Source organism: Typha angustifolia, chromosome 5 (genome assembly GCF_048772165.1).
Source record: "Typha angustifolia cultivar Huaian chromosome 5, ASM4877216v1, whole genome shotgun sequence".
In the NCBI taxonomy this organism is placed as follows: Eukaryota; Viridiplantae; Streptophyta; class Magnoliopsida; order Poales; family Typhaceae; genus Typha; species Typha angustifolia.
Genome location: NC_133243.1, coordinates 2,288,468 through 2,316,042, shown reverse-complemented (window position 1 = coordinate 2,316,042; position 27,575 = coordinate 2,288,468). Strand labels below are relative to the sequence as shown.

Below are 27,575 nucleotides of genomic sequence, written 5' to 3'. Positions count from 1 at the left end.
ATTATTTTTGCTTTCACTAGATTCTATTTATCTTCAATCTGTCATACTCAATATGTTGTACAAGAAAGGCTATATTACAGTACTATATCATACGAAAACTGAAATGTAGTTCACTCCTGCTACGACATTACTGACTAGTGAAATAGGTGTCTTTGTTCTCCATGTTATATTAAATTAAATAGAGGAATATATGCACAGTTCTTTTCATGTTTCAACTATTTTTAACCACCTATCATTAACAGAAAGGTCATGGCATTCCTGATTCACTTGTCAATGACGTTAGAGATATAACACATCAATTCTTTGATCTTCCTTATGAGGAAAAGATTAGGGTTAAGATGACCCCAGAGAGTGGATACAGGTAATGCTTCTTTAATCTAAAACAAATTTATTAGATTAGCTGCAACAAATGGCAGATCTTATACCTAATCAGTTAAAAGCATGTGGAATCTGATGCTGTTTACTTGTTCTTGGTTTTGCTCATCAGAGGATATCAGGGAGTTGGAGAAAATATTACTAAAGGAAAACCTGATATGCATGAAGCTATTGATGTAAGTTTCTGTTTCTCCATGTACTTGGATATATTTGTTTTCATTTTTAACATCTTACTAATAAATATCTATATAGAAACTCATCAATAAAATAATAATGCAGTGCTATAGACCTGTGGAATCTGGAACTTATGGAGTTCTAGGTAAACCTCTAGAAGGGCATAACTTATGGTATGTCAATTATGCTCCAAAATTGAGTTATTATAGCAGTATTGTGGAGTAGTAGCTTTGATTGCCTATTGTTCTTTCTCTACTTCAGCTGAGGATTTTGGTGGTTCATTTGCTTTTGTTTTGAACTTCATTCTATGCTATGATTTATATATGATACTTGGTATGGGTTCTTATGTTACATGCCCTGCATTGATGCTACACTTTCTTAATGTTAATTTCATCCATTGGGATCTTTAGGTTCATGCTTTAAGACATTTGAAGAATTTCCTCATGGTTTTAGGAGATTTAGATAGTGCATCATAAATAACAAGTCTACCATGTAAGAAGTTCATCAACTTTCCTTTCCTAGTTAGGTGTTTTATTAATGACTTTCAAGTTGTATTATCTTTTCAAAATATATAAACCCAAGTTGTGTCATATTAAGACAACCTACTATCTTTTAACATCATAAAATAGTTTTCAATCAGGAGGTTTTATAGTAGTTTTTAATCTACAAATATTGTCTATCCATCATTTAGGTCAGAAAAACATAGCCTTAGACTCTTACTCTAAACACGACTTTTTCCTAAATAGGAAGTCATGAACTTGTAATTGATTCAATTTTAAGCAAATGTTAGACTTGTGTAATTCAAAATTAAGCATTAATTTTCTTAAGTAAATTGTCTTTTTGGTTCATTTTTTCATGTATGTTTATTCCAAGTGCCGAATTTTATCCAATAAAAAGTTAAAAACAGTATTTCATGAGTCAAAAGAGTGAGAATGAGTTATCCAGTTTCTCATGAAGTGTCCTATTCTTGTCTAGTATTGTCTTAATTTCCACCTTCGGATCTTCAACTTGGTTTAATAGGACTTCTTTTAATTGCTTGCTGCTTTGATTTTTCCTACTAGTTTCACGTTTGACCTTTTTATCTTGTAGAATTCTTGGAACAGTGTGTTATAGGCAGTTTGGATTTCCATATCAATGTCCTCATCATTCTCACTTTCAACCTGCTCATCTATAAATGACATCTCACAGCATTCATTAACAGGTATCAAAGAAATAATAAAGACAATATATTTATCTTGGTAGGACTTGGATTCTTCTTCATTAAAATCATCCGAATCATTCCAAGTAACTTTCATAGCTTTGCCTTTTTTCTTGTGACCAACGCACTCTTGAGCAATGTGCCCAAAACCATGACACTCATAGCACTGAATTTCTCCCCTTGAGTTCTGTTCTTAGGCTTGGTACCTTTAGGAGTAGAGGATTTTAGGAATTAATAGAATTTTTTCCCTTTTCAAGACTCTTTCCTTTCATTTTCCCTGCAGAATTGTTAGTGTTCTTAAAAATTTTCTTAATTTTTTTAATATATAAGACAAACATCTTACAATTAATATCATCATCAGAATCAAAATCATCTTTCTTGACAGATGACAATGCAATGCATTTTCATTTGTTAGGGAACCTTAGAGTAGATCCATAAGTTTGAAGATTTGCTATAATTGTTTTACTTTAATAGAATCAATATCTTTACTTTCCTCTATAGTAGTAACCTTAGCTTAGAAATCTCTCGGGTAAGGACCTCATAATTTTTGTAACAGTTTTACTTTCAAAAATTTTCTCATCAGGATTGAAACATGAATTTGCAGTATCACTCAATTTTGCATTGAACTCATCAAGTTATTCATTTTCTTCCAACTGAAGGGGCAGTCATCTCTGAAGTTTTGACAATTTAACAGTGGCTGCACTTTCATATGTCGTCTGTAAAAATATCCTAAGCTTCTTTAGCTTCCTCACATGTAGAATTTCTCCGGAGTTCATCCTAAGAGACGTGACTAAAAGTTATGATAATAACTTTTCTGTTCGAACTGGAACTCGCTGAAGTCAATTTTATCCTATTTGCCTACATGGAGTTTAACCATTAATTATAGCAAGCTAAACTCACAATCTATCGATTTGAGAAATGCCCTCATCCTAGGCTTCCAATTCTGACAATTAGTGCCATCTAAAAATGGGGGTTTTAACTGTAGACTGTCTCTTTCTAGGTAAATCTATATCTAGTTTTCTCTCTAAAATAAGAGAAATATGCTTTAATACCAAATGGAATTCTGGAATAGGGGACATGTAATACTGCATAGGCCCACAAGATATGGAAAACCAATCAAAAACCAATACCAACAATTTTTTAACGTGAAAAAAAACTCAATGTAGAGAAGAAAATACCATGGATGTGTGATCAATCTGTTACACTAAAATCGTAATTATAAGAAAACTTACAATTTTCACTGCTGGTCTGATTTAGATCACTTTAAGTACCGATAGTAGTCAATGAAGCTCCTCTAAGGTTCTTGATAATGTATGGTGATGTAGACTTGCTCTCGAACAATTGATTTCCTCACAATTGATGTTTTTTACTCCTTAGACTTGAGGGACCACTTGGATGCCTTGAGAAACCTGCTGAGGTCCTTATATAGATGATGAGTAACATCACCAGTCCGGACTCATGCAATCCCCTAAAGGAAAATCTAGCAACCCCTAAATGAAAATCTAGTCCAAATATGAAACAGTAGGCTTCTTATTTTGCTTTACAATCATTGTGCTGTTATTATTGTGTCACTGGCAGAGGTGGAGATGCAAGTTGGTTAAAGAAGTACATGTGTTGTGTTATCTGAAATGGGGGGAATAATATAATGAGTTTAAAAACTGAATATGCTATTGAAATCATATCAGAGTACGCAAATAACCATAATTCCAAATGGAATTTCAATGCATAAATCCAATGCATGTAGCATAAACAAAACTACATCATATATCACATAACTAGGATACTAGGATATACTTAACATCTCAAGTATATATATATATATATATATATATATATATATATATATATATATAGTATCAATGAATTAGGTCAACTAATGGAGCCCACCCTTATTAACCTCCGAGATACTAGGATCCATCCCATTTATACTCCGGAATACTAGAGTTTTCGAATTTCTATCCGTGCTATCACATGTTAGTTCATCTACTGACCAACCGTTATAATGCATGGTTCCTGTCAAATAGCTCAAATGATGGCTTTTAAGCCTATAGTCCAATATATAACTTCACAAAAACTTCAATTATCAAGCTCATTTTGAGTCTGAAATCAACAAATATAGCGCTTTCAAGATAACAATTTTTTTATAGTGCATTCATGCAAATCAAAGCAAGGTATCGACAAAATTGAACTTTTGCATAAATTAGATGTGAATCTTTGCATCAAATAAGAAATGTAACTAAGTAGCAGATATAGAGAAATCATGTCAAATCCAAATCCTATTGCTCATATAATATTTCACAAAACACACCATTTCATTATGAAAATCAATTCTATTCACTCACAAGGTACGCAACATATTTCCCTTTAGCTAATTACATAAATATGATAAGTAGTCCTACTCATCTAAATGCTAGATTTGGAGGATAAGATTCTCTATACCTGAAAAGTGCAATAAGATAACTAAAGCTACTATTTTATGCACCTCAAAATCTGTAACTAATTTCTTCTAATTTAATTATTGCAATAGCTTTGCTAACTTAATCCATAAGCCCCATCATTTATATTCATTTTGGATATATGATGTTTTCATCTAGAATCTAGTCTCTCTTACTTACAATGATATGATCCAAGTTTGAATTGAGTCTGAGTCAGAATTAATCTGAGTTCCTAGATTGCTGAAATTTACAGTTTCAGTTTTGAAAAAATAATTAGCAAATTTTCATACCATATCCAAAAAATATGATATTATATATATTAGATCAGTGATGTCATGATCTACGTTTTTCCTTAGACATCTTTAGATTCGGACTCCATTTGCGAAACAAAAAACCAATCTAAGGGAGATTTCGAGATTGTTTAGATTAGCTTAGTAATTTGTTTTTTGTTCGATCTTAGGACTCTTTGTTTTATTTCCTACAGGGGTGGCAATCCGGTCGGGTCAACTTCACTCTGACTCGAACACGCCCCGATTAATAAATGAGTTGCATTTGGTAGACACGAACACGACCCGATTATTTAACGGGTAACATAAAATGATCCGCCTAACCCGTTTAATAAACAGGTTGGGTTAACACGACACATTAACACCACAAGTTAACATGATCCGCCTAACCCGTTCAATAAATGGATCATGTTAACCCGACACATTAACACGATCTATCTAACTCATTTTATAAATCCTATATAAATTTAATATTTATTGATTTATCATAAAAATAAATAACCTATTTTCAATAATTCATACAACATCAAAATTACAATTTTAATAATTCATCATAACAAAATCCATATAACTAACTAACAAAGTTTAGAGTTTAGATTATTATAACAAACTAACACAGTTTAGAGGAGCCGGTAGGGGATGTTAGAGGTAGGGGAGATGAGGCGGTGGTCGCAACGATGTGGGGACTGGGGATATGAAGGCGATGGCTATTAGGGCTTGGAGTCGGGACTCGGAAGGGGAGGAGCCGGTGGCGTGGGGAGATGCCGATAATCTTAGAGTAGGGGAGATGCTGAGATGACGCCGGCAGTTGCAGTAGCATGGGGACTAGGGAGATAATGGTCGGCGACTGCAGCAGCATGGGGACTAGGGAGATAATGGTCGGTGGCTGCAACAGCATGGGGACTAGGGAGATAATGGTCGACTGCCGCAGCGGCATGGGGACTAGGGAGATGAGTGCGGCGGCTGTTAGGGTTCGAAGTCGGGACTCGGGAGGAGAGGAGCTGGCAGCGTGGGGAGATGCCGAGAGCCTTAGCCCTTAGAGTAGGGGAAATGTCGAGATGCCGAGAGCCTTAGGCCTTAGAGTAGGGGAAATGTCAAGATGACACCGGCGACTGCGTGGGGAGATGATGCCGGCGGCCTCAGCAGCGTGGGGACTAGAGAGCTAAGGGCGGTGGTGGCGTGGGGGAAGAAAATGAATGGGAGATGAGTTGAGGGAGTCCGAGTGTGTGAGAGTGTGTGAGAGAGTGGGAATTAGGGTTATTTAGTTTAAAATATATAGTGCAGGTTAGCGGGTTGATCCGACCCAAATCGACCCATATACTTAAACGGGTTAAACAGGTCAAAACAGGTTAGCTATATAAACCCGAACGCAATTTGATTATTAATCTGGTTAGGCGGGTTGATTCGTTTATGATCCGAACCCAATTAAGTTAAACCCAAACCTAATATTGCGTTGGTTTATCGGGTCGGGTCAAGATTTGCCACCCCTAATTTCCTATAAGTAGAGCCCTATAACTTGTATCTTTGGTGTCCATTGAATTATTTAATAGACAACTCTTCTCTTCGAACTCTCTCTATCTCTCTATTTCTCTTGGCCCTAACCGTCTTCTTTGTCTCTCTTTGTCTTAACCATCTCTACCTCTTGTATGGTTCTTTTCTTTGCTATTGCCGTGTTGTAGGTTAATCATAGCCCTTAGCCATCTACCACATCTGCAAGCCATCACTGCAACATCTTGTCAAGCCATATCTATCAACTATTTGGCTTCCATTCCATCATCACCTCCACTATATGGCTATCCTCTATCACTAGTCGCATCATATCCTCAGCTTTAGCTATGTTCCTCCATCATCCACAATAGCCTGTATTATCCTATCTCCTAGCTAAGCTTTTTCACAACCTTCTCTTCAGTCCAAACACCACCCTGTAGCTCCCTACAATACCTGGAAGTGCCACTTAAAATCCTGTCTAGGCACTCATTAGCCTTCATCGGTGCACACCCTCGGTACTCGGCACTTGGTACGCACCACTTCCAAAAATACGTAAGCAGCATGAGGCCCAGACTAAGATTGGAGCACACCCTCCTTGGTTTGTGCGCCACTTCCGGATAGCAGCAAAAGACCTTATTTATTGCCTAGGTTCGAGTCGATTACAATCCTTCATCGGGTATCATCAAATTTGGTGTCAGAGCTAATGTTTCTTGGCAAGCCCACCACTAGAGTCAAGTCTATGGGGAGAAATACAATGGATTAGAGTTCCTTGATACAATATGTCAACCCAGCTGACTAGGCGGTGCTTCACTTTGCCATCTTCGGGGTGAGAGTGGCCATCGAGGAGAACACGAAGGTGCTCTACGAGATGAGAAGCAATAGCAGATTTTGACCTACAATTGGATCGTGGCTATAGCTATAGAGGCCATGTCTATTCGTAGTTCTATTCTGCTATATCCATTGCTGTATGATATATGCCTTCTCCATCCACACAACAACCCTAAGCACCATTGAGGTCATACCAAATCAAAAGGCAACTGACACATCCATAGGCAAATATTGTGCACTCACGGTCACGGAGTTGCGCAATGTCTATGGGATGAATATACCGATCTATGGCAGCCTTATTAGAGGTTAGTAGAGCCTTGGTCCAACCCTTCTCAAGGTTACATCCTAGTTAACTACTTGACCCTTCTAGATGCGCACAATAGCATGAATGAGCTAGAGTCCCAACCTGTTAGCCTAAAGCCCAACCTAGACTAGACTCAAGGTCTTATAGCGGCATCCAACCTTGGCCCACTAGCACAAGTGGGCCAAGTCTTTGTTTGGCCTGAGAACCGGTTAGTTTGTGCAGGTGTCTAGACTAGACTGGAGGTTTTATAGCGGCATCCAACCTTGGTTTACTATCACAATTGGGTTGAGCCTTTGTTCGACCTCTCTCAGGCCTTCCCACTTCCAGGTCGGCCCATTACTTGCTAAGGACACTCTTGTCAGGCTGAGACACACCAAAGTTCAACCCGAGAGCCCTCCTGTTGATCTGAATTGTGTTCGGGCCTTACCCAAGCGTAAACCCAAGCCAAGTCCTGGTCTAATCCTTACTAGGGTCTTTAGTTATGTGATATTAGCAGTTTAGGGTTTCTCAGATTTTGAATTACACTTTGGGACATCTTCTACCCATTTAGCTCTAACAAAGTATGTCACGACCCAAAATAGGAATCATGACCGACCATGCATCTCAATATGCTTGAGATGCACGAAGCCTTATTAATACTCTCTACGTGTACGATGGCAAAATAAATAAATAAAATGAGAATGTGCTTTATTAAATTTTATAACTAATTGCAATAAAGATAAAACAATGTTAATGTTTTTGAGTCTCTAAACTAAATGAAGAAAACTTCTAATCTAAAGCATAAAATCAAAAAAGCGGAAAGGTAAATAGGTGAATCCTAAGTGGAGGTGGAGTCCGGGTACATCTCGCTCAATCGTCCCGTTGACTATTACCTGAAATAAATAAACAAATACAAAAAAAAAATAATAGAACCCATGAGCTAACAACTATAGCTCAGTGAGTGGAATCCACTCGAAAACCAAATAAATTTTAATTCATATTAATGCTGAATAAATTAAACTAAAAGCAACAATATCCATAACAATATGCAATAGGCATGCTCTCTAAATAATAACAATGATAACAATAGAGATGTCACAACTTGTAACCTTGCACGTTTTCAACATATTAACATTTTTTGATATTTATACTGTCATATGTCTCAATGGGTCTAAACCCTGTGGATCCACATCAACTAGAAGTCACCTCGAGATGACGCTTAGGACTTTTCTTCATAACTGATCCGGTTAGGGTCATCAGAGGGTATCACCCTATGATCAACACACTCTGTCTTTTCCTCTAACCGTTGAGAGAAGTTAGAGTCACCTAAGAAATTTTCTCATTCATCCTAGGACTGTTCCCTAACCCCACCAGAATCACCTAAGAAAGTCACCGCAGTGATCTAATTTAGGACTTTCCCCTGGACTTCCAGATAGACTTGAGTCACCACGGAAAATCGCAAACGATTTATACCGGAACTGTTCTCTAAGTCGTACCAATACTAGTCTCATTTTTTTTTCACAAATTTCAATATTTGCACGAAGTATGGTGATGCACCGAATATAATAATTAAATGCACAGAAAATAAAACAATTAAACTTTTGCACGTACGGATGAAATAAATAGATTTACACATAGAAATTGCAACAATTTAATTTTTACACGTAAGGGTGAAATAAATAAATTACACATAGAAAATTTACCTGGTCTGACTAAGATACGAAATACAATAAAATAAACATGTGAGTGAACCCACTCACCTTAGTCTAGGTAAGACAACCGAAATCTCAAATCTCTAGCTCACGTACTAAAAATCACCACCTTAAATAATAAATAATAATCAAAATTTTAATTTGAATAATAACAATATTTTTAAAATTTAAAAACCAAAAAGAATTAAAATGGATTTAAATTTACCCATTGGATTGGGCTGGGCTACTGCTGGCCCGGCCCATTCCAAAAAATGAAGCTAATCGGGCTGGGCCAAAGCCCAGCCAAAAGAAACTAACTTGGCCCAGCCAAGAAAATGGATTGGGCTGCGGCTAAACCGCAGCCCATCCAATTTAATTGGTTCGGGTCGGGTCTGTGGATCCAAAATCCAAACCCGAACCCAAACTCGAATTTAAAAGAAAAGGGGTTGGCTTGGGTTAAACCCGAGCCCAACCCACCCCTTCTTCTCTCTTCTCGCATCCGACACGAGGAAGGGAGAAAACTAGAGAGAGTGGTCGCCGGTGACTCTGCCGGCGGCGGGTCACGACCGGCTCCCACTCTCTCTCTCTCTCTTTACTTCGTCGTCCTTACGAGGTGAACTCACCACCGACGGCCGAAATCGAAGTCGACGTCAATCGGAGCCACGAGGGCTCCCTAGAAGACATCACTGACACCGGCTTGGAGCACGAAGCTTCCGGTGACGATGCGGTTGCAACCTGAAGCCGCCGGCCAGCCAGATTTGCTGACGAGGCTGAATTCCGCGAATTAGGTATTTCTGATTTACCTATTTAAATTTAAATTAAACTAGAGGGATGAGAGAGGGCTCACCGGGGAGGAGTTGTGGTGGTCCCAATTTCCTCCGGCGATGCTCCGGCAATCCGATCCCACAGCGATGACTCCGACGATGAGAAAAGAAAGAAAACGGTGGAGGAGAAGGCTGGGGAGGGTGTTGAGGAGAGAGAGAGGATTAGGGTTAAATTTATAGATTAGAAGAGGATCAAATCTAATCCTATTCGGATTAGATGAAATCCTTTTTTTTTTTCTTCTGTGCCTCGTTGTGTGCCGGAGAGGGAGAGGGAGAGGGGAGGGGCTGCACGTGCACCCTCCTCTCTCAACCCCCAAATTTTTTATTCTTTTTTGGTTCTAACAAAGTAAAAAATGATTGCCGTGTCGTACGTAAAGACTATGCAAAAAGTATGGTTTCAGTTTTGCTAAGATACGTCTCCAAATATAGTAAAAAATGATATGCAGTACCTATGTAAATAATACGCAAAGAGTATGCAAAATGTACATTTTCATTTTGCCAAGATACACATCTAAATGTATGCTTTCAATAAGGGCTAAATGAGTAAAAGAATCCCAAATTTACCATTCGAAAACTAACAAGACCAAAACAGCCAATAACCAGGGGACTTTCTCATGGAAATCGCCTTAGAACTAGGACTAATATTCTGAAAGAACTACGGCACAAGAAAATAGTGTACCTTTGTTAGTAATACCATTTTTTCTGTCATTTTATAGTATAGACCTTTATTTTTTTGTTATTTACATTTTAGTCCCTCATATCCTGAATATTAAATTTTTACTTCTAATTGCAAATTCTTATTAGCTTTATTTACGGTTCTCTTAAATGAAAAGTCATGGAATAGCTTAAATATATCATAGAACATATTAGTAGTCAAAGCTTACTTTGTCATGGACCTGAGAAGTTTAATAAAAAATGATTCTTTGGTACTTAAGCTTGAAAAGCTCAATGGTCTAATGGATTTAGGATGTGGCAAACTCAAGTTAAATTTTGGGTAATGACCATAGGGTTGTGGTCAATAATAGAAGAACCCTCCTTAGAATCAACATTTTGTGATAGTCCTGCTCCTTTCTCCGCCCTTAGTATCCCGCAACTCCACTTATTTTGATCCTCGTTCTCAGAAATCTCTAAGAAATTTAGACTTCCAATATAAACATTGCATACTTATCTGTGTAATAAATTCCTCGCATAACTTGCAGTTTTCCACAAAAAGTGCCAAAGAGCATTGGAATCTTCTTGAATCCATAAATCCAACACCCCTATATGCCACTGGCACGCATTTATAATATTTTAAAGATATTTAGAGATGTTTTTGAATTTTCGTTATATCAATCTTTGGTTTTTAGTTTAAATATATGTATTAAAACCTACATTATAAATTTTTATCTTTAGATTATTTTTGTAAATGACATTTTTTATTTAAGATAAAGCAATAGTTAAAATATACATATTATTCAACACATAATATGATTGAATACATTTATTAAAACTAATATTAATGATTGAGCACTCCGTAATATAATTGAATACTCCATAATAAATTTGAACACATAATATTAATTGATAATAGTTCAATAATTAAAACTAATATCTAGTTGAATGTATATTGATGAGGAGGATCAAAGACTTCATTTGACGGCACAAGAATAACACGAGAATGTTGCATTAAATAATGTCGATAATATTCAAAACTCATCTATTGATAGTATTGCTCGTTCTAACGTTTCACATAGTCTTCATACAAATAAGAATCTTATAATTGTCTTATGATATGATATGAATATTGAATATGCACGGGAATAATTGACACTGGCACAAACACATTATAAGCATATGCAGATTATGGATATAGAATATAATAAGGGTGTTATGGCTCTGGTGGGTATGATTGTTATGATGATAATGATAATGAACTCATATCATCCTATGGGTGCACCTCTCCTAATGTCTTACAATTTGTAGACTCAAGTCCTCTATAAAAATAATATCTATTTGAGAAGATTTTGTAATAGGGATGCATGCCTCATTTTCATTATTACTACCACCAAATTGAGTCTCGTCATCATCACTATCACCATCATCATTATCATTTCTAGTCTCATCATTATTAATTTTATCTAAGTCTTGTAAATGGTCAAATGATTAGTTGATAATAATTGATGAAAATAGAATTTTTTTAAAAAACTCGACATGACACAGTGACCAACAAGCAGTCGTGTCAGACCAGCATGGCTCGGCACGACATGCATGCCGACCAGCACAGGGGTGTGCCGTTGGCAACCCCGTGCCAAGTGTCGTGCCATTATTGATACAAGGCATGCCGACTGGCACGACTATCCATGATTCTCTATATATCCAATCTTATAGAGATTTAAAGGAATATGTGAAAACACACCTTTAGCTTAAGAGCCTCCAATTTAGTCTTCAGTCTTCTTTCTTTCTACCTTCCTTTATAAATACACCCTTTGGTAAAAGAATATATGATAGAACATACCTTTGAGAAATGAGAATTTATGAGGAGCAACCAAAAGTCATAGAAGCATCCTAATTTACTTTCTTCTCATCTCTCTTTTCTTCTCTCTATTCTAAGGAGAAACTCTTCTAAAATGGTAGCTCCTATAACCATAATTGTCCTCCCTTAAATTTACCATGAGGTGTCACATGTAACCCTAGTAAGGTGACACCTAGTTTATAAGATATTAAGCTTATTAGGTTTACTAAACTACACTAAAACATAAAATAATGAAGTTCTAGATTAATACTACACTCACTTAGGTGATTATTTTTAGTCATAGAATATCAAGCCAATTAACTCACTAATCAAATCATTAGTGTTAATGTAGTCATTAAATCAAAAATCTAATTTCATACATGATATTCTTGAGAAAACATAACCATTCCTTTGATTCTCATCATGCTTAGCAAATTCCTTTAGGTCTAATATGGTGATGTGGGCATTATCTTCAATTTGACCAAAATAAAGTTGCTTGAGTCCAATTTTAGTCTAATTGATCTAATTAGGCTCAACTTATTTTTGCATTTAATTTGTTGAGTTGATTTTTAATTCAAATGATCAATTGAATTAGTTAATTGATAGATATGGTAAGCCTATATGCAGGGGATGTTCGCATTGAGTTATTACCTAAATTGGGTTAGTCAATTTAGGTAAGACCTAATCAATTAGGATTCTATTAGGAAATGAATTCCTATTAGAATCTCAAATGATAGTTATGGTAAGCTTCTATGTAAGGGATGTCCACATTGATTTATTACCTAAATTGGGTTTGTCAATTTAGGTAAGATGATCAATTAGAGTCCTACTAGGAAATAAGTTTCTATTAGAATCAACTGGAATCAAAGTTGTTAACCTATTTAAGGGTTATTGCATGAGAAACAAGGATTGAATAAGATTTATTTAAAATCTTTCATTTTCTCCCATGCGGTCTTCTTCTTCTCTCTCCCTTTCTCCTACTTCATTTTAAGATTCTTTTCTAATCTCTTCTATTTTCTCTCTAAATTTCTCTCCTTCAATCTCTACTTTTCATTGGTTATTATTGCTATCCAGAAGATTCCAGTAGTGAAAGAGAATCTTTGGGTGCCCGAACGTGAAGATGACGACTTGGTTTCAAAGTAAAAACACTACTATTCCATTTATTGGTAAACTTAAACTCTAAAGTCTTTCCTTACACCATATTTTAGACCATTCTAGTGTCAACATACCTATTTGAGAGTTGAGGAAGTTACTACCTTATCTGAGTAGTTTTCTCTTTTTCCATCTAGTAATGATCATTTTAATCAATTAACTTATTGTCAGTTATTGCTTACTATATTTTATTTTAGTTACTTGCTTGGGTCAATTGTTTTCCAAAACATTGCATTCATACTAGATTTGCATCATATGGTGATTTCAATATTAGAAAAATACACTCTCTTTTATTGTTGCAAAATACACTAACTGAATGTGTAAAGGAAACCAGAAGAAGCATTACAATTTCTTCGGACACTTCCCAAGCTTAGCTAGCTCTTTAGGGTTTAATGGTGAGATTATAACAAGTAGGTACTCTTCTTGTAAGTCTAGGATTTATCAACGATTAAGAGACTCCACATTTTACCACTGTTAAAATAAATTTCATCCTTGAAACTGAGTAATTCTCGTTAGGCACAGGCCTGACATAAAGATGAGTTTGATCATACGTGACTTTGGGAGCATGGTACATAGAGAACTATCTGTGTTAAGGGTTACTACATTCTACCAACATAAGAATAAGTTTTGTCCTCAAAACAGAGTGAATATCATTAGAGATCATATTGTATTTATTTTTAGTCCAGGGATATCACTTGTTTCAAGGTATCTTACTAGGTCTAACATTACATCTTCAATTATTTGTACACATAAGATAGTTCATTGTTCTCTTTTGGTTTGCAGAATGCTTTTGTTCAAGTTTCTTAGGGTATTTAGTCAGGACAATTTTTGGTGTCTGATATTCACTGGAGATACTTTATTAATCGAGAAAGATATTTTTGGATTACAGGCCTGATCATCCACCAAAGTTCAAGGAACTAATGGAAGATTATATCAGTCTTGTTAGAGGTCTGCATTTCAATGTGTATCCATGCTTTCTGCAGTATGCCTTTCTGATGTACTTCATGTATCTATTTTCTGTTTATATTTAATTGCAGATCTTTCAAGAAAGATTATGCGTGGAATTGCTTTAGGATTGGGTGGGTCTCTTGATGCATTTGAAGGTGAAAGAGCAGGAGATTCCTTTTGGGTGATGAGATTAATTGGATATCCAGTGTCAGCTGATATTCCAGAATCACAACGCACGGATACAGGATGGTATTAACTATGGACTTTTTGGTCTATATTTTTATGAAGAATACAATTTGATTTCTGAAATTCTTTTTTTGCCTTTCTCGATGCATCGGGTGAAAATGCAGTGGAGCTCATACAGATTATGGTGAGTAGCTTGCGACATACTTTTTCAATGAAGCAAATTAATATTGATAAAACTATGGTATTAGTTATTAGGATTTTTATAAATCACAGCCTATTTTATATATTTTATGATTTGCACTCCGTCTTTCAGGATTTTGTAACCCGACCCTTTTTTTTTCTTATAATTCTCATTTAATACATTGACGTTATTTTAACTAACTAACGTCGACTAAATTATTAAAATATTTCTAATTTTCTTTCTTATTTTCTATATCCCTCCACCATCTTCCCCACCTATCTCCTTCATTGTCGCCATCGTCGTCGCCGCCGCTACCACTTTTCCCTATCTGCCCCCCCCCCCCCCACCCGCCCCTCCTCCTTTTCTTCTTCTTCTTCTTCTTCGGGAAGAGAAAAAGGATAAAGAAGACGGGGACAATATAGGTACTTATAAATTATTTTGTATACAATAGAACATTCCTTTTTTAGTACCATCTAAGTTAACCCAAGGTGTTAAATAAGAATTATAAAAGAAAAGGAAGAATCGGATTATAAAATCTTCAAAGACGAGATGTGAATAACAAAATAGGTAAAATGTAGGGTGTGATTTATAAAAGTCTCTTAGTTATTTAGACATTATTTTATTGTCTTCATATGATTGGTTAGTAGTTCTCAGTATTATGCTTTTCAGTGAAGATCTTAACTTCCCCTTTGAATCTTATGGCATGATTTGAAATAGGTCTGCTGACCTTAGTTAACCAAGATGATGATATTCGTGCTCTTGAGGTACTATTCCTTTGTAACTTCATATTTCAGACTTTTCAGTTGGCATGTCTAGGTTCATAATGGATGGTTATTTACATTAATAATGATTTTTATGTAGAAGTTTCGCAATACATTAATTAAATAGATGGTAAATATGGCTGTGCTAGTTTTACCTTCACTTTCCTAGGAGCAATTTGCATATATCCTTTTGTAGGCTTCTCATTGCTTAATTTCATATATGCCTAGATGCACTTTTTAAGATTCACAAGAAAATTAATGATTATGCTTATGTTTCAGATCTACCAAATGAATTCGCCATCAGTTCTATTTTTAATATTGAGGATCTAGTAGCTTATAAAGGTCCAGATTTTACTTTAGATAATCCACTAGCTAGTGAGCCTACCGATGAGTCTATCTATGAGAGACTCTCTTTACCTCCGCTTCCAAAAATTCTACCTAACACATTAGATGAAATTGATAAAATTTTAGATGATGAGATTATCTCAACTAGAAAAGGTGGAACCCGACAATATCTGATACGTTGGAAAGAACGACCTATATCTGATGACATGTGGTTTGATCGGCATGACTTTGAGAGGCACCATCTTGATATCTCGGAGTAGTATGAGAGCAGCAGAGAGGCACATTCAACGGACTTGAGTTCTCCTACTCGGGGAGAATAATATGGGCATCATTGACAAGACGCGATAATGTGTGTACTAGCACAAAGAGGCGCTGACATTTGATGATCCCTTGTGTAGGAAAATGGTTCAGATTGAGAGTTCATATCATTGTATTTATTATGTGACATTTATGGTTGTTTTTATATTTTTTATTTGTCTAGAGTATCTTTTGCTTTTTGCTTATTCTCATTGTAGGTTTTTATATAGACCCGTTGTGTTTTCTTTTGAGGTTAATAAAGATTTTTTTGACTTAACTTACTCTCCTTTGTGGAAATTTAGTGTGAAACTATTTTTAAGGGTGGAGGTATGAAACCCTATTCCTCGTCTTCTTACATTCTCTTTCACCTTCTTCTCCACTATGTTTTGCATCACATAGTCACAGACTTACCACACATTACAAAAGGTTCTTTTCATTGCTCAAGCAAATGGGCACTTAGAGGTTCAGCATTTCGTGCATGCAACTTTTTGACAATTCCATGATGGAACTGTTCTGGACGTATTCAGACCGTCATATAGTCTCCAACATTAAATTTCTTAAATCTTCTTAGATTAGCACAAATTTTATAATTGACAATATTTTGATTAATTCTGTTACTTTTTTTTTTATACACTACCTCATTTAGACTTAAACCTACCGGCTTATTAACATAATTATTAGTCTTGAGAAGTCCAAGTCATAGTTCTCAGTTTCGGCCGATCCCGATCCCAGCCGAAACCAATCGGTTGATTGGTTTCGGTTGGGGTTTCGGCCGTTTCGGCCGATCCCGACCGAAACGGGTGGGAACGGGTCGGATCCGACCCGGGGGACATCAATAATTGATGTCCCCATCCCCACCTGCCTCTCTCCCTTTTCTCTCTCTCTCTCTTTCTCTCTTTTCCTCTCTTAGTCTCTTTCTCTCTTTCTCACCGATTTCTTACTCTCTTTCTCCCCGGCGACTGAGTAGATCTCCATCTCTCCGGTGACCTCGACCTCCGGCGACGTTCTCCGACGACCTCGATCTTCGGCGACCTTCGGTAAGTTTTTTTTTTCAGTTTTTTAATTTTTTTCTCCCCTGCTGCTGCTCACTGCTGCTGCAGCAGCAGGTGCTGCCGCAGCACCTTGCTTGCTGCTGCAGCAGCAGCAAGCTGCAGGTGTTGCTTATGGCTTTATGCAATTATGCCTTATTTTAAATTATTTTATATTTTATTTTGATTTTTGTTTATGTTTTTTAGTTGCAGTCTTGCAGAGCTAAAATATCAATGGCTCCAAAAGAGAAGTCATATGATACCGATATTGGGTGGCAACATTGTAGCATTATTGGGCAAGATAAAAGGCGCGTTAAATGCAACTGGTGTGGAAAGGAAATGAGTGGTGGTGTCAGTCGTTTGAAAGAACATTTAGCTGGAAGACAAGGAAATGTAGCAGCTTGCACTCAAGTGTCTTTGGAAGTTAGAAAACAGATGTTGGCTCATTTAATTGGCAAAAAGAAGGATAAACAATCTGCATAACAAAGAGAGTCAATGATTCGTAAAGAATTGATGCATAATCCTGTACAGATTGATAATGATAGCAGTGAGCAAAGTGAGGAGGATGAGGAGGAGAGACAAATGAGGAGGGCAATGAAAGAGAGCAGAAATATGCATAGAGAAGAGGAAGAGATGAGAAGAAGCACTGGTAGTAACTTTCAGAGATCTAGATCAGTTAATATACGAGGAGAGAGAGAATATGGGGGCAGCAGTTCTACCCATAGGACTCCTGATGTTACAGCAGAGTCTGAAAATATTGGACCAATGGATACATATCTTTAGAAAAAAGGGGTCGTACACAGACTTCAATCAAGACAGCTCTCAAAGGAATTAAAAATGCAAAGAAACACATTGGTAGAGCTATCTCTAAATTTTTCTTCTACAATCATATTCCTTTCAATGTAGCTGATAGCCCTTACTATCACACTATGGTGGATGCTATACAATCAGTAGGGCCTGGTGTTCCCCCTCCTAGTTCAAATGATATTGCTACTAAATATCTTGACTCAGAGGTAGATGAACTTCATACTTATATTGAGACATTTAAACGGTATTGGGATGAATTTGGTTGTACACTGATGTGTGATGGGTGGAGTACACAAAACAGAAGAAATATAATTAATTTCTTAGTGTACTCTGGCATGGGGACATCTGTGGATGCTACTGCTCATTTTAAAAGTGCAGATTATATTTGTCAGTTGATGGATGAGGTAGTACAAGAAATTGGTGAAAAAAGAGTAGTCCAAGTGGTTACTGATAATGGGGCAAATTATAAAGCTGCTGGAAATTTTTTTATGAATATTTAAAAATTTGAATGCTTACAATTTTTAAATTTTTATAGGGTATTTTCTTAATCCAAGATTTCAATTCTCTAAAAATGTCAATGATAGTGAAGTCTTGTTGGGGGTTAGAAAGGTAATCAGCAAGTTTAAGCCCGATATTCATAAACAAATCCTGTGCGATAAAGAAGTAAGTTATGATTCAATTAAATAATTTTATTATTATTTGTTTCAAGTTTTAACTTTCAATAATCAATATAATCAATAAGTTAATAATATATTTCTGATTTCAGATGGAGAGATATAGATTGAGAGCTGGGCAATTCAGTACTGCTAAAGTTGCTACAGCTATATCTCATAACACTCCAGCTGAATGGTGGTCTATTTATGGATGGGAGGAGGCACCAAATTTGACGCCAATAGTAAAGAAGATTTTAAGTCAAACTGTGTCTTCATCACAGTGTGAAAGAAATTGGACTACTTTTTCCTTAATCCACACAAAAACACGCAACCGATTGACAATGGAAAGATTGGAGAAGTTAGTTTTTTGTCATTATAATATGAGATTGAGGGAGAGAAATTTAAGAAGAAAGGTAGAAAATGAACAACTGATTGATTTAAATCATGTTTTTGATAAAGAAGACCCCTTGACTCCATGGATCAGAGAAATGGAGGACAAGTTATTAGATGACAGAGATAACCCATGGTTAGATAAAATATTGGGAGAGACCACGACGAGGGCAGAGGCTGGTACGAGTCATAGTCTTGATGATACATATGGTGGTGAGATCGTTCCATCTAAATTTGTTGAAGAAAGTCAAGGAGGCATAAGGAGTGAAGACAGAGAAACTGAGGATATATATACATACAAGCGACGTCGTCATGAGATGCATTTTGGTTCCTATGATTATGGTACATCGAGTATTTATTGTTTGGAGCCATCACAAGATCCATATGCTAGTTATTATCCTCAGTATACTCAGTATTCTCAGATACAAGATCCAAATGCTGGTTATTATCCTCCTCAAACGCAAGTCACACAACAAGATCCAAATGTTGGTTATTATCCTCCTCAAACACAAGTCACACAACAAGATCCATACAATATGACTAGTATGATGGAATCACTTTTTGGAGCATCAGGTCCCAGACATCAATATTTACAAACTTATGGTGATTATGATGATGAAGACTATAGAAATTTACGAGAACCAGCTCGGTATTCAACAAAGTTTTAAATTTTGAGTAAGTTAATACATTTTTTTAAGTTTTTAGACTTCATATGTGAGTAATTTTTGTTTTCTTATTTTTTGTTATTTTTCTAAATTTTTCTGCATTTTTAAATAATATTTAGAATTTTATATAATTAAAAAATAGTCCGATCCGATACGAACGGCCGATACGTATCGTTTTTCTGGACGGCTGATACCGATCCCGATCCCGATACTGGGAACCTTGGTCCAAGTACAAAATCCGTACTAACATCTTGCCAAAGACAGGAATAGGCAAAGGTGTGTACAATCTCGTATTCTGCTTTCACTAAGCAATATTGTGGTTCTTAATTTAGATACATATTGGACAAGATTAAGCCGCTACAAATTGTAATAGGATTTGTTTAGGATTTTTGAATGATTAGCTAGCCTCCAAATATGTGGAAAAGTTGCCTCTTTGGATTATTTATTCTTGGAACTTGTTTTGTATTTAGGCTTGAGTTAACTTCTTCCTTTTCCTTCTTCTCTTTCGATATCCAACTCGAGCTCTTGTCTACGACCGAGATTAATCCTCCATCGCTTCTCCCTCCTCCCTCTAGCGACCAGCCATACCTAGAAGCTCTCTTCTCTCACCTATCTTGTTTCAAAGCACTAATCCAACCACCATACCTATCAACATCTTCCATAACCCTAACCACATAATCCATGTCCATCCCGCCACCTCCTAACCTTCGGTTATTATTTCCTATATAACTCTTGATCTACTAACCTAATCGACGAGATTTCGGTTGCGTTGGATTCCTAACTTTCAGAGGAACAACATATCTAAATCTTAGATCGTTCAACAATTGGATCGATCCCAATTGTCTTTGTAAGTACGGTGCTGAGTTATGTCCACATTATCGAATCAGATAGAAAATCATCTTCACCAAAAGCGACTGTAATAAGTTGGTACTAGAGCCAGCTTTCCTTGGCACCCATCTATAATGACGTCAACCACTAGATCCATAGCAACGCGAAGAAGAGAAGGGTAGACATCCATGCGCGCGCGAGAGAGAGGAACTCTACACCTCCATGCACGGGCACCCAAGGGCAAGAGGATCATACACATACAACGCTGCCTTCTTCGTCCTCCTTCACAGATCTAAACATAGAGATGGTATCAAGGTCTATTGAAGTTTTGGGACAGACCTTCTCCACCATTGCTTGCCCAAACCATCGGAATCTTGAGTCAAACAAGCACATAACAGAATGCTAGTTTGTTGCAGGCAATTTGAGAATGGTTGATCCGAGGACATGAGGCACCCAGATCTTCTACACTAGAACCTCCCATGATGGTTCCACTAGTTGGCCAAGAACAAAAGAGAGACCACGTCCAAGCGGAGGCAAGGTGGGCCTTGCCGACGAGCGCAACTTGTAGATGAAGATGATGATGATCCTTGGATTGAGAGGGATGAAGAGCAAGATTGAGAAGCTGATGGAGGACGTCGGAGGAATTATGTATGGCTAGAGGAGCACCCGTCTTCGATTAGAGTTGAAGCAAGATTTGATCCCAACCGCGATACTGGCATTCGTGGGCGCACTATTCAGTTGGAGTTTACGATTTTTCGAGGTGGAGATCCAGTAGATTGGCTCTAACGTGCCGAACAATTTTTTAGTATCCAAGGCACGAAAGAGGATCAAAAGTTCTCCTTTCTTCTTTCCACCTCGAGGATGTAGCGCTACGGTGGTTTTGGTTGGTTACCACCCATAGGCCGACCAAAATATGGGTGGAGTTTCATCGTTTGGTCTACAAACGGTTTGGATTGTCAGGCTACAAAGACTTCCATGCTATCTTAACAAAGACGATCCAGAAGACGACGGTGAGATCCACCAAGAGGAAATTGAATGAGTGTCTAGCCTATGCACACCACTATGATCGGATATTTAGCTCAAATCTATATTTATCGCCGGTTTGCGCGGGAGGACATTCAAGCTGATGTACGAGCGCTACGACCTACAGATCTAGGGCAAGCCATAGAGGATGCTCTACTCATGGAGAAATAATATCAAGCACTTAGAGGGCACTCGAGACAACCATTAAGTAGCAAGCTACATCCAATGTTCACGCATGGACTTGATGGCTTGGATTACCTGCATGCAGTTGGACAGCGGCCACATTTTCGCATTTCTAATGATGTGAAAATAACCCCTAGGATCCCTATGCAAACTCTAACACCTACTGAGGTAGAGGAGTGAAGAGCCAAGGGGTTGTGCTTCAGGTGACGAGAAGTTTAACCTAGGACACTGTTGTGCACGGTCGACCGGTACGGTGATGCTAATTGATGGAGAGACCGAGAAGCCTAAGGGATTACCACCAAAGCGTGAAGGAGGTTCTAGTGGAGTGGCTTGGACGGATCATCGACGAGATGACGTTGGAGATGAAGGATGACTTGATAGATTGTTTTTCTCACTTTGCACCTTGAGAACAAGGTGAGCAAAGTGTGGTGGGTTGTTGTAGTTCTTGATTTAGATACATATTAGATAAGATTAAACCGTTTCAAATTGTATTATTTTGTACGAAACCGGACTGATGAGGGATAGGTAGGGTATTTGGATTGAAGGGAGTTCTTGATGGTGATGGAAGGGGTGGAAGAACATGATATATGAATAGGGATATTTGCGATTAGAGAAGGGAATAGGATGAAGAGAAAGAAAAGGTCGCTCCTAGAAGAAGTAGGGCCGCGACAGACGAGAAGGATCTAACCAATGTAGGCTAGGGGACGATAAGAAGTTAGGGCAAGAAGAGAAGAAGAGAAAGAGAGAGAGAGAGATAGGAGAAGAAGATAGATTTCATAATATAACCCAACTAGGATGTATTTCACAATACTTAGAGGCTACCCTTTGGACTCAAACAACAGAAATAAAGCCCTAAAAATAAAGTGTTCTCGTTGTGGCGGGTTCGAACGCGCCTGAGGCCGTTCAAACGTGAAATTCTCATTCTCTGTCTTTGTGAACGCATGCAAGCGTTCGAACGGGCGTGTTTGAATGGGTCCGAGGCCTTTCGAATGCACAAATCCGGTTCTTTGTTTTTGTGAACGCATGCAAGCGTTCGCATAGTGTGTTTAAACACAGTCCCAGGTGTTCGAACGCCCCCCGACAAAAAGCCTTATTTTCTTCCAAAATAAATATATTTCTTCCGATACAACTTGATCTAGCTCTAGTTGTATCAATCTACAAAGCTCCATAATGTCCTCCTCAGACTCCCATGTCGCCTCGTCGGAATGCCGTCCGAGCCACTCCCCCAAGATCTCGATCTCTAGTCGACCTTCCCGACGATGCCTCCGTCTCGCCAACACATGCACTGGCTCATATGTCTGTATCTCCTCCACTAGATCGGGTATCTGTGTGCTTACTGCCTGATCCGCCCCTACTCTCGCTCGTAGTAGCGCTACATGAAACATGGGATGAACCCGAGATCCCTCTGGCAACTCCAATCTGTACGCAATAGGTACCATTTGTTCCAATATGCGGAACGGTCCAAAATACCAATGCACTAACTTGGGATTGCATATAGGACATAGGGTAACTTGTCGATATGGTTGGGCTTACACGAATACAAGGTCCTCGACCTCAAACTCCAACTCCCAATGCCGGTGATCATACACTTGTTTCATGTGGTTCTGGGCCATTGTCATGTGCTCCCGTAATCTCTATAGAACTACATCCCGATTTGCTAGCTCCATCTCTGTCTCCATCCTCACTGTTGATGCCTCGGGGTCGTATGTTCTCAAAGTAGGTGGCGGTCTACAATACACTGCCTTGAATGGTGTCATCTCAATGGTGCTATAAAATGCAGTATTATAGGACTACTCCACCCAGGGTAAGTAGTGGAGCCATCTCCTCGGTCTTTCGCCCATAAAAAATTGCAGGTACTGCTCTATGACCCGGTTCACCACTTCCGTTTGGCCATCTGTTTGTGGGTGATAGGTTGAATTAAGGTTCAACCGAATACCCTAGAGTGTGAAATACTCGGTCCAAAAGTCACTGATGAAGACTTGATATCGGTCGGATACAATCAAACACCGCATGCTGTGAAGGTTGGCAATGTCGCGCATAAACACCTCTGCCACCATCCTTGCTGAATATGGGTGCGCTAAGGCTGATAAGTTAGTATACTTACTCAGTTTGTCTACCACAACGAATATGACCGAGTACCCCCTTACAGAAGGTAAGCCATCAATAAAGTCCATAGAGATGTCCTCCTAAATCCTCTTTGGCACGGGCAATGACCGGAGTAGTCCAGTTGGCCTCAATGAGTCGGTCCTTGCCCTTTGGCATACCTCGCAAGCACGTACGAACGCCCTTTGCTCCTGTCATACTCCCGACCACGTATAGCTTTGTAGTAGTCTCTTGTGAGTCCGTAGGAGTCCCTCGTTTCCTGCCTCAGGGATGGAATAAAAATGTTCCATCACTCTTCGTCGTAGGTCCGCAGGTATCCGAATGCGCCCATGGTCCAATAGCAATCCGCCTCGGCTCACCATTCTAGGATGACTCGTGGGGTCATCCTCCTCCTATAAGATTCTCAAGATATCTGGATTGTTAGTTCTTGTGGCTCGTATGTCATCTATGAAAGGAAAGACAGGCACGGACAGGGCCGTCAGTTCGGCCAGTTCGGGTTGGATAGCACGTTTGCTGCCTTGTTCTCCGCTCCTTCCTTATATTACTGCTCATAGTCATACCCTAATAGCTTGGTGACCCACCTCTGTTGCATGGGCATGTGAATCCGCTGCCTCATAAAATAAGTAAGCTCCTCTAATCTGTCTAGATCACAAATCGCCTCCCAATTAATTATGGTCTTCACCTCGTCATAGCATGCAAGATAGCGAGCATCTTCCGCTCGTAGGTGGATAGCTACTATGACCTCCCAGTCAAAGCTTTGCTAAGGTAAGCAATGGGCCTCCTGGTCTGCATCAATACAGCTCCTATACTTGCTCCCGACGCATCACATTCGATCACAAATTGCTCAGTGAAGTCGGGTAGTACCAATACCGATGCGGACGCCATTGCTATCTTCAGCTCCTCGAATGCCTTTTGTCGCTGCATCAGTCCATTCAAAGGCATCCTTCTTCAGCAAGGCTGTCAGTGGTGTTGCAATCTTCCCATAGTTGGCCACAAATCTGCGATAGTAGTCTGTTAAACTAAGGAAACCGCATAGCTCCCCTATCGTCCTCGGTTGTGTCCAGCTGAGCATGCACGCCACCTTGCTTGCGTTGGCCACGACTCCCTCTACTGAAATGATGTGCCCTAAGTACTCCACTTGTCGTTCGCCCCATAGGCATTTACTTTGCTTCACCTTGAAGAAATGGTCACTTAAGAGCGCCAACACGGATCGTAGATGATTCAAGTGCTCCTCCCAACTCTTTTTGTATACCAAAATGTCATCGAAGAATACTAACACATACCGTCGTAAGAGTGGACAGAATGTTGTTCATCAGCCCTTGGAAGGTCGCCGGAGCATTCGTTAACCCAAACGGCATCACTCGAAACTCATAGTGCTCGTCATGAGTTTAGGATGTCGTTTTCTGGACGTCCTCAACATGCACTCGGATCTAGTGTTACCCTGCACGAAGGTCCAGCTTGCTCAAGTATGATGCTCCGGTTAGCTTGTCCAGCAACTCTTTAATGACTGGTATCGGGTATCTATTTTTGACGATTATGGCGTTCAGCGCGCAGTAATTCACGTAGAAACGCCAACTGCCATCCTTCTTTCTTACTAACAGAATTGGTGATGAATAGGAACTCCGGTTTGGTTGAATAATGCCTTGCTCCAACATCTCCGCAGCCAGGCTCAATATTTTTTCCTTTTGGATGTGTGGATAGCGATAGGGCCGTACATTTGCCGGCTCGGCCCTCGGTACGATCTTGATCCTGTGATCAGCATGCCTGGTAGGTGGTAGCCCTCGTGGAACCTCAAAAAGTCTAGAAAAGTCAGCTAATAAGCAATCCAAGTCATGATGAGTACCTAAGTCAGAGATGACTTCGGGCTCTGTAGGTGCCAGCTGAAAGAAGTAGGTAACCTCGCCTATCCATGGAGCTCCAACCAACGGCTGTAAAAAGGGGCTCATTTGTGTACGAAATCCCTCAAGTCATATCACACGTCCATCTCTTCGAGATGTGAGTCATCTATGAAAAATTAAATGTGACGGGACCGAGACTCTGTAGATATTGGGTGCCTAGCACGATGTTAGCTCCTCGCAGTGCTAGCGGGTACAAGTCCAAGGTGAAGCTATGTCCTTGCACTCGGACCACCATGCCTCGACAAACGCTGTCGGCTCTAAGACGGATATCATCACCAATGGTCACATCAAATCTAATAGTGGGCTCGGCCGTGAGTCCTATACTCCGTAACAATCTCTCATTTAAAAAGTTCTGTGCTCCCCGTGTCAATGAGGATGTTTACACATTGCTTCTGAATGAGCCCATCCACCCGTAGGGTCTTTTTGGGCGCTAGTACCAGAGTATGCATACATTGAGATCTTGGCCTACATATCCTCCACATCTCCTCAAGCTCCTCTCCGACTATCTCCTCTTTGACGTCTCCCTCAGCCTCTTCGTCATAGCTGTTGAATCCGGTTGTTGGTCTTGGGGTACCCCACTATACAAAAGAGGGTACCGGTGGTTTTGTCAGAACCGCCGGTTATGGACGCTGTCCATGGCATATATCGGCTGTCCCTCGACGTCCAATTCGTCTTCATAACTTCTTTCAAAGCAGTATACTTCTGTCTATTCTTGTAGCAATTTCAAAAGCCTCCATCAAAGTTCGTAGTTGCATTGAATAGACATCGGCTTTTATCTTTTCGCGTAGCCCTGCCAAAAATGTGCTCTTCAATGCTTCTTGTGACCACCTTGGAAAACAACGGCTGCTGAGACGCTTAATGTCTTTTTGATATGTTACCACAATAGTCTTTTGTGTTAATTTGTAGAGCGTAGCACCATAATCTTCATATCCAATAGTCCCAAAGAGTCGAGCTAATACAAAGTTGAATGCTGTCCAATTGTCGAACGATTGGCAAGCACGCATTGATTGGTGCCAATGTAAAGCCGCATCTTCCAAATGAAAGCTCGCAATAGGTACCTTAGCTTCTTTCGGAGTGCCATGACATGAAAAGTATTGTTCGGCACGAAAAATCCAATCAATAGGATTACCTCTATTGAACTTTGGAAATTCCAGCCGAGCGGATTGTCCGCGGAGGCCATAATCGCGTCCATTGTCCATTAGAGGATCCATTCTGACAACAGGTGGATAAAGGATGTGAATCTCCGGTCCACATCGTCTCCTTTCCTCTTTCTCACGAGCAATCACATGTTCATCATCATATGGCCACGCTGCTCCTAGTTTGCCGCTACCCTAATGGTGTTCATTTCTTCCTCCATTTATGCTATGGTTCACTCTTGGTAGGGCCGAGTAAGGTATCGTTGGTCTAGGAGGGTTGGACAGTAATGAGTCTATCTGCCTTAGGAAAACTCTCGTTGTTGGCGGAGTTTGATTGGCTGCTGGTGTAGTTACGATGGGTTCTTCCAGTGTCAGCCCTCCACGTAATATCATACGAATCTCCTCTCGTAGGGATTGCACAAGGGCTTCTTACATTTGTTGCTGGTGGTCCATCATCGTTTATTGTTGATCCATCATTTGCTGAATGACCGTTGCCACATTAGGATCGAGCGCCATGGAAAGAGGCGCACTCGGCGTGGCGCTGGTGCTGGCTTTGCTATTGCGACTCACGGTGACCGAAGCGTTTGGGTCTGGTTTTGAGTTGGCATCCTTCGTCACAAACTTTGCCATCGATTTTGTGTTAGTCATAGTCTGAGAACCGGTGGCTCTGATACCACTATTACAAAACCGGACTGATGAGGGATAGGTAGGGTATTTGGATTGAAGGGAGTTCTTGATGGTGATGGAAGGGGTGGAAGAAGATGATATGTGGATAGGGATATTTGCGATTAGAGAAGGAAATAAGACGAAGGGAAAGAAAAGGTCGCTCTTAGAAGAAGTAGAGCCACGATAGAGGAAAAGGATCCAACCAATGTAGACTAGGGGATGATAAGAAGTTAGGGCAAGAAGAGAAGAAG

General features: G+C 39.1%; 1 protein-coding gene across 1 annotated transcript in view; it reads left to right on the top strand.

Moving 5' to 3' along the window:
* LOC140760187 (homoarginine-6-hydroxylase 2-ODD-233) overlaps nucleotides 1–27,575 on the top strand; it is a 49,773-nt gene that overhangs the window by 9,007 nt on the left and 13,191 nt on the right. The window contains exons 3-9 of the mRNA XM_073097033.1: nucleotides 243–361; nucleotides 488–551; nucleotides 655–722; nucleotides 14,116–14,174; nucleotides 14,264–14,423; nucleotides 14,525–14,544; nucleotides 15,259–15,305. Of these exons, the coding sequence (XP_072953134.1) occupies nucleotides 243–361; nucleotides 488–551; nucleotides 655–722; nucleotides 14,116–14,174; nucleotides 14,264–14,423; nucleotides 14,525–14,544; nucleotides 15,259–15,305 (537 nt within the window). The remainder of the gene's footprint in view (nucleotides 1–242; nucleotides 362–487; nucleotides 552–654; nucleotides 723–14,115; nucleotides 14,175–14,263; nucleotides 14,424–14,524; nucleotides 14,545–15,258; nucleotides 15,306–27,575) is intronic.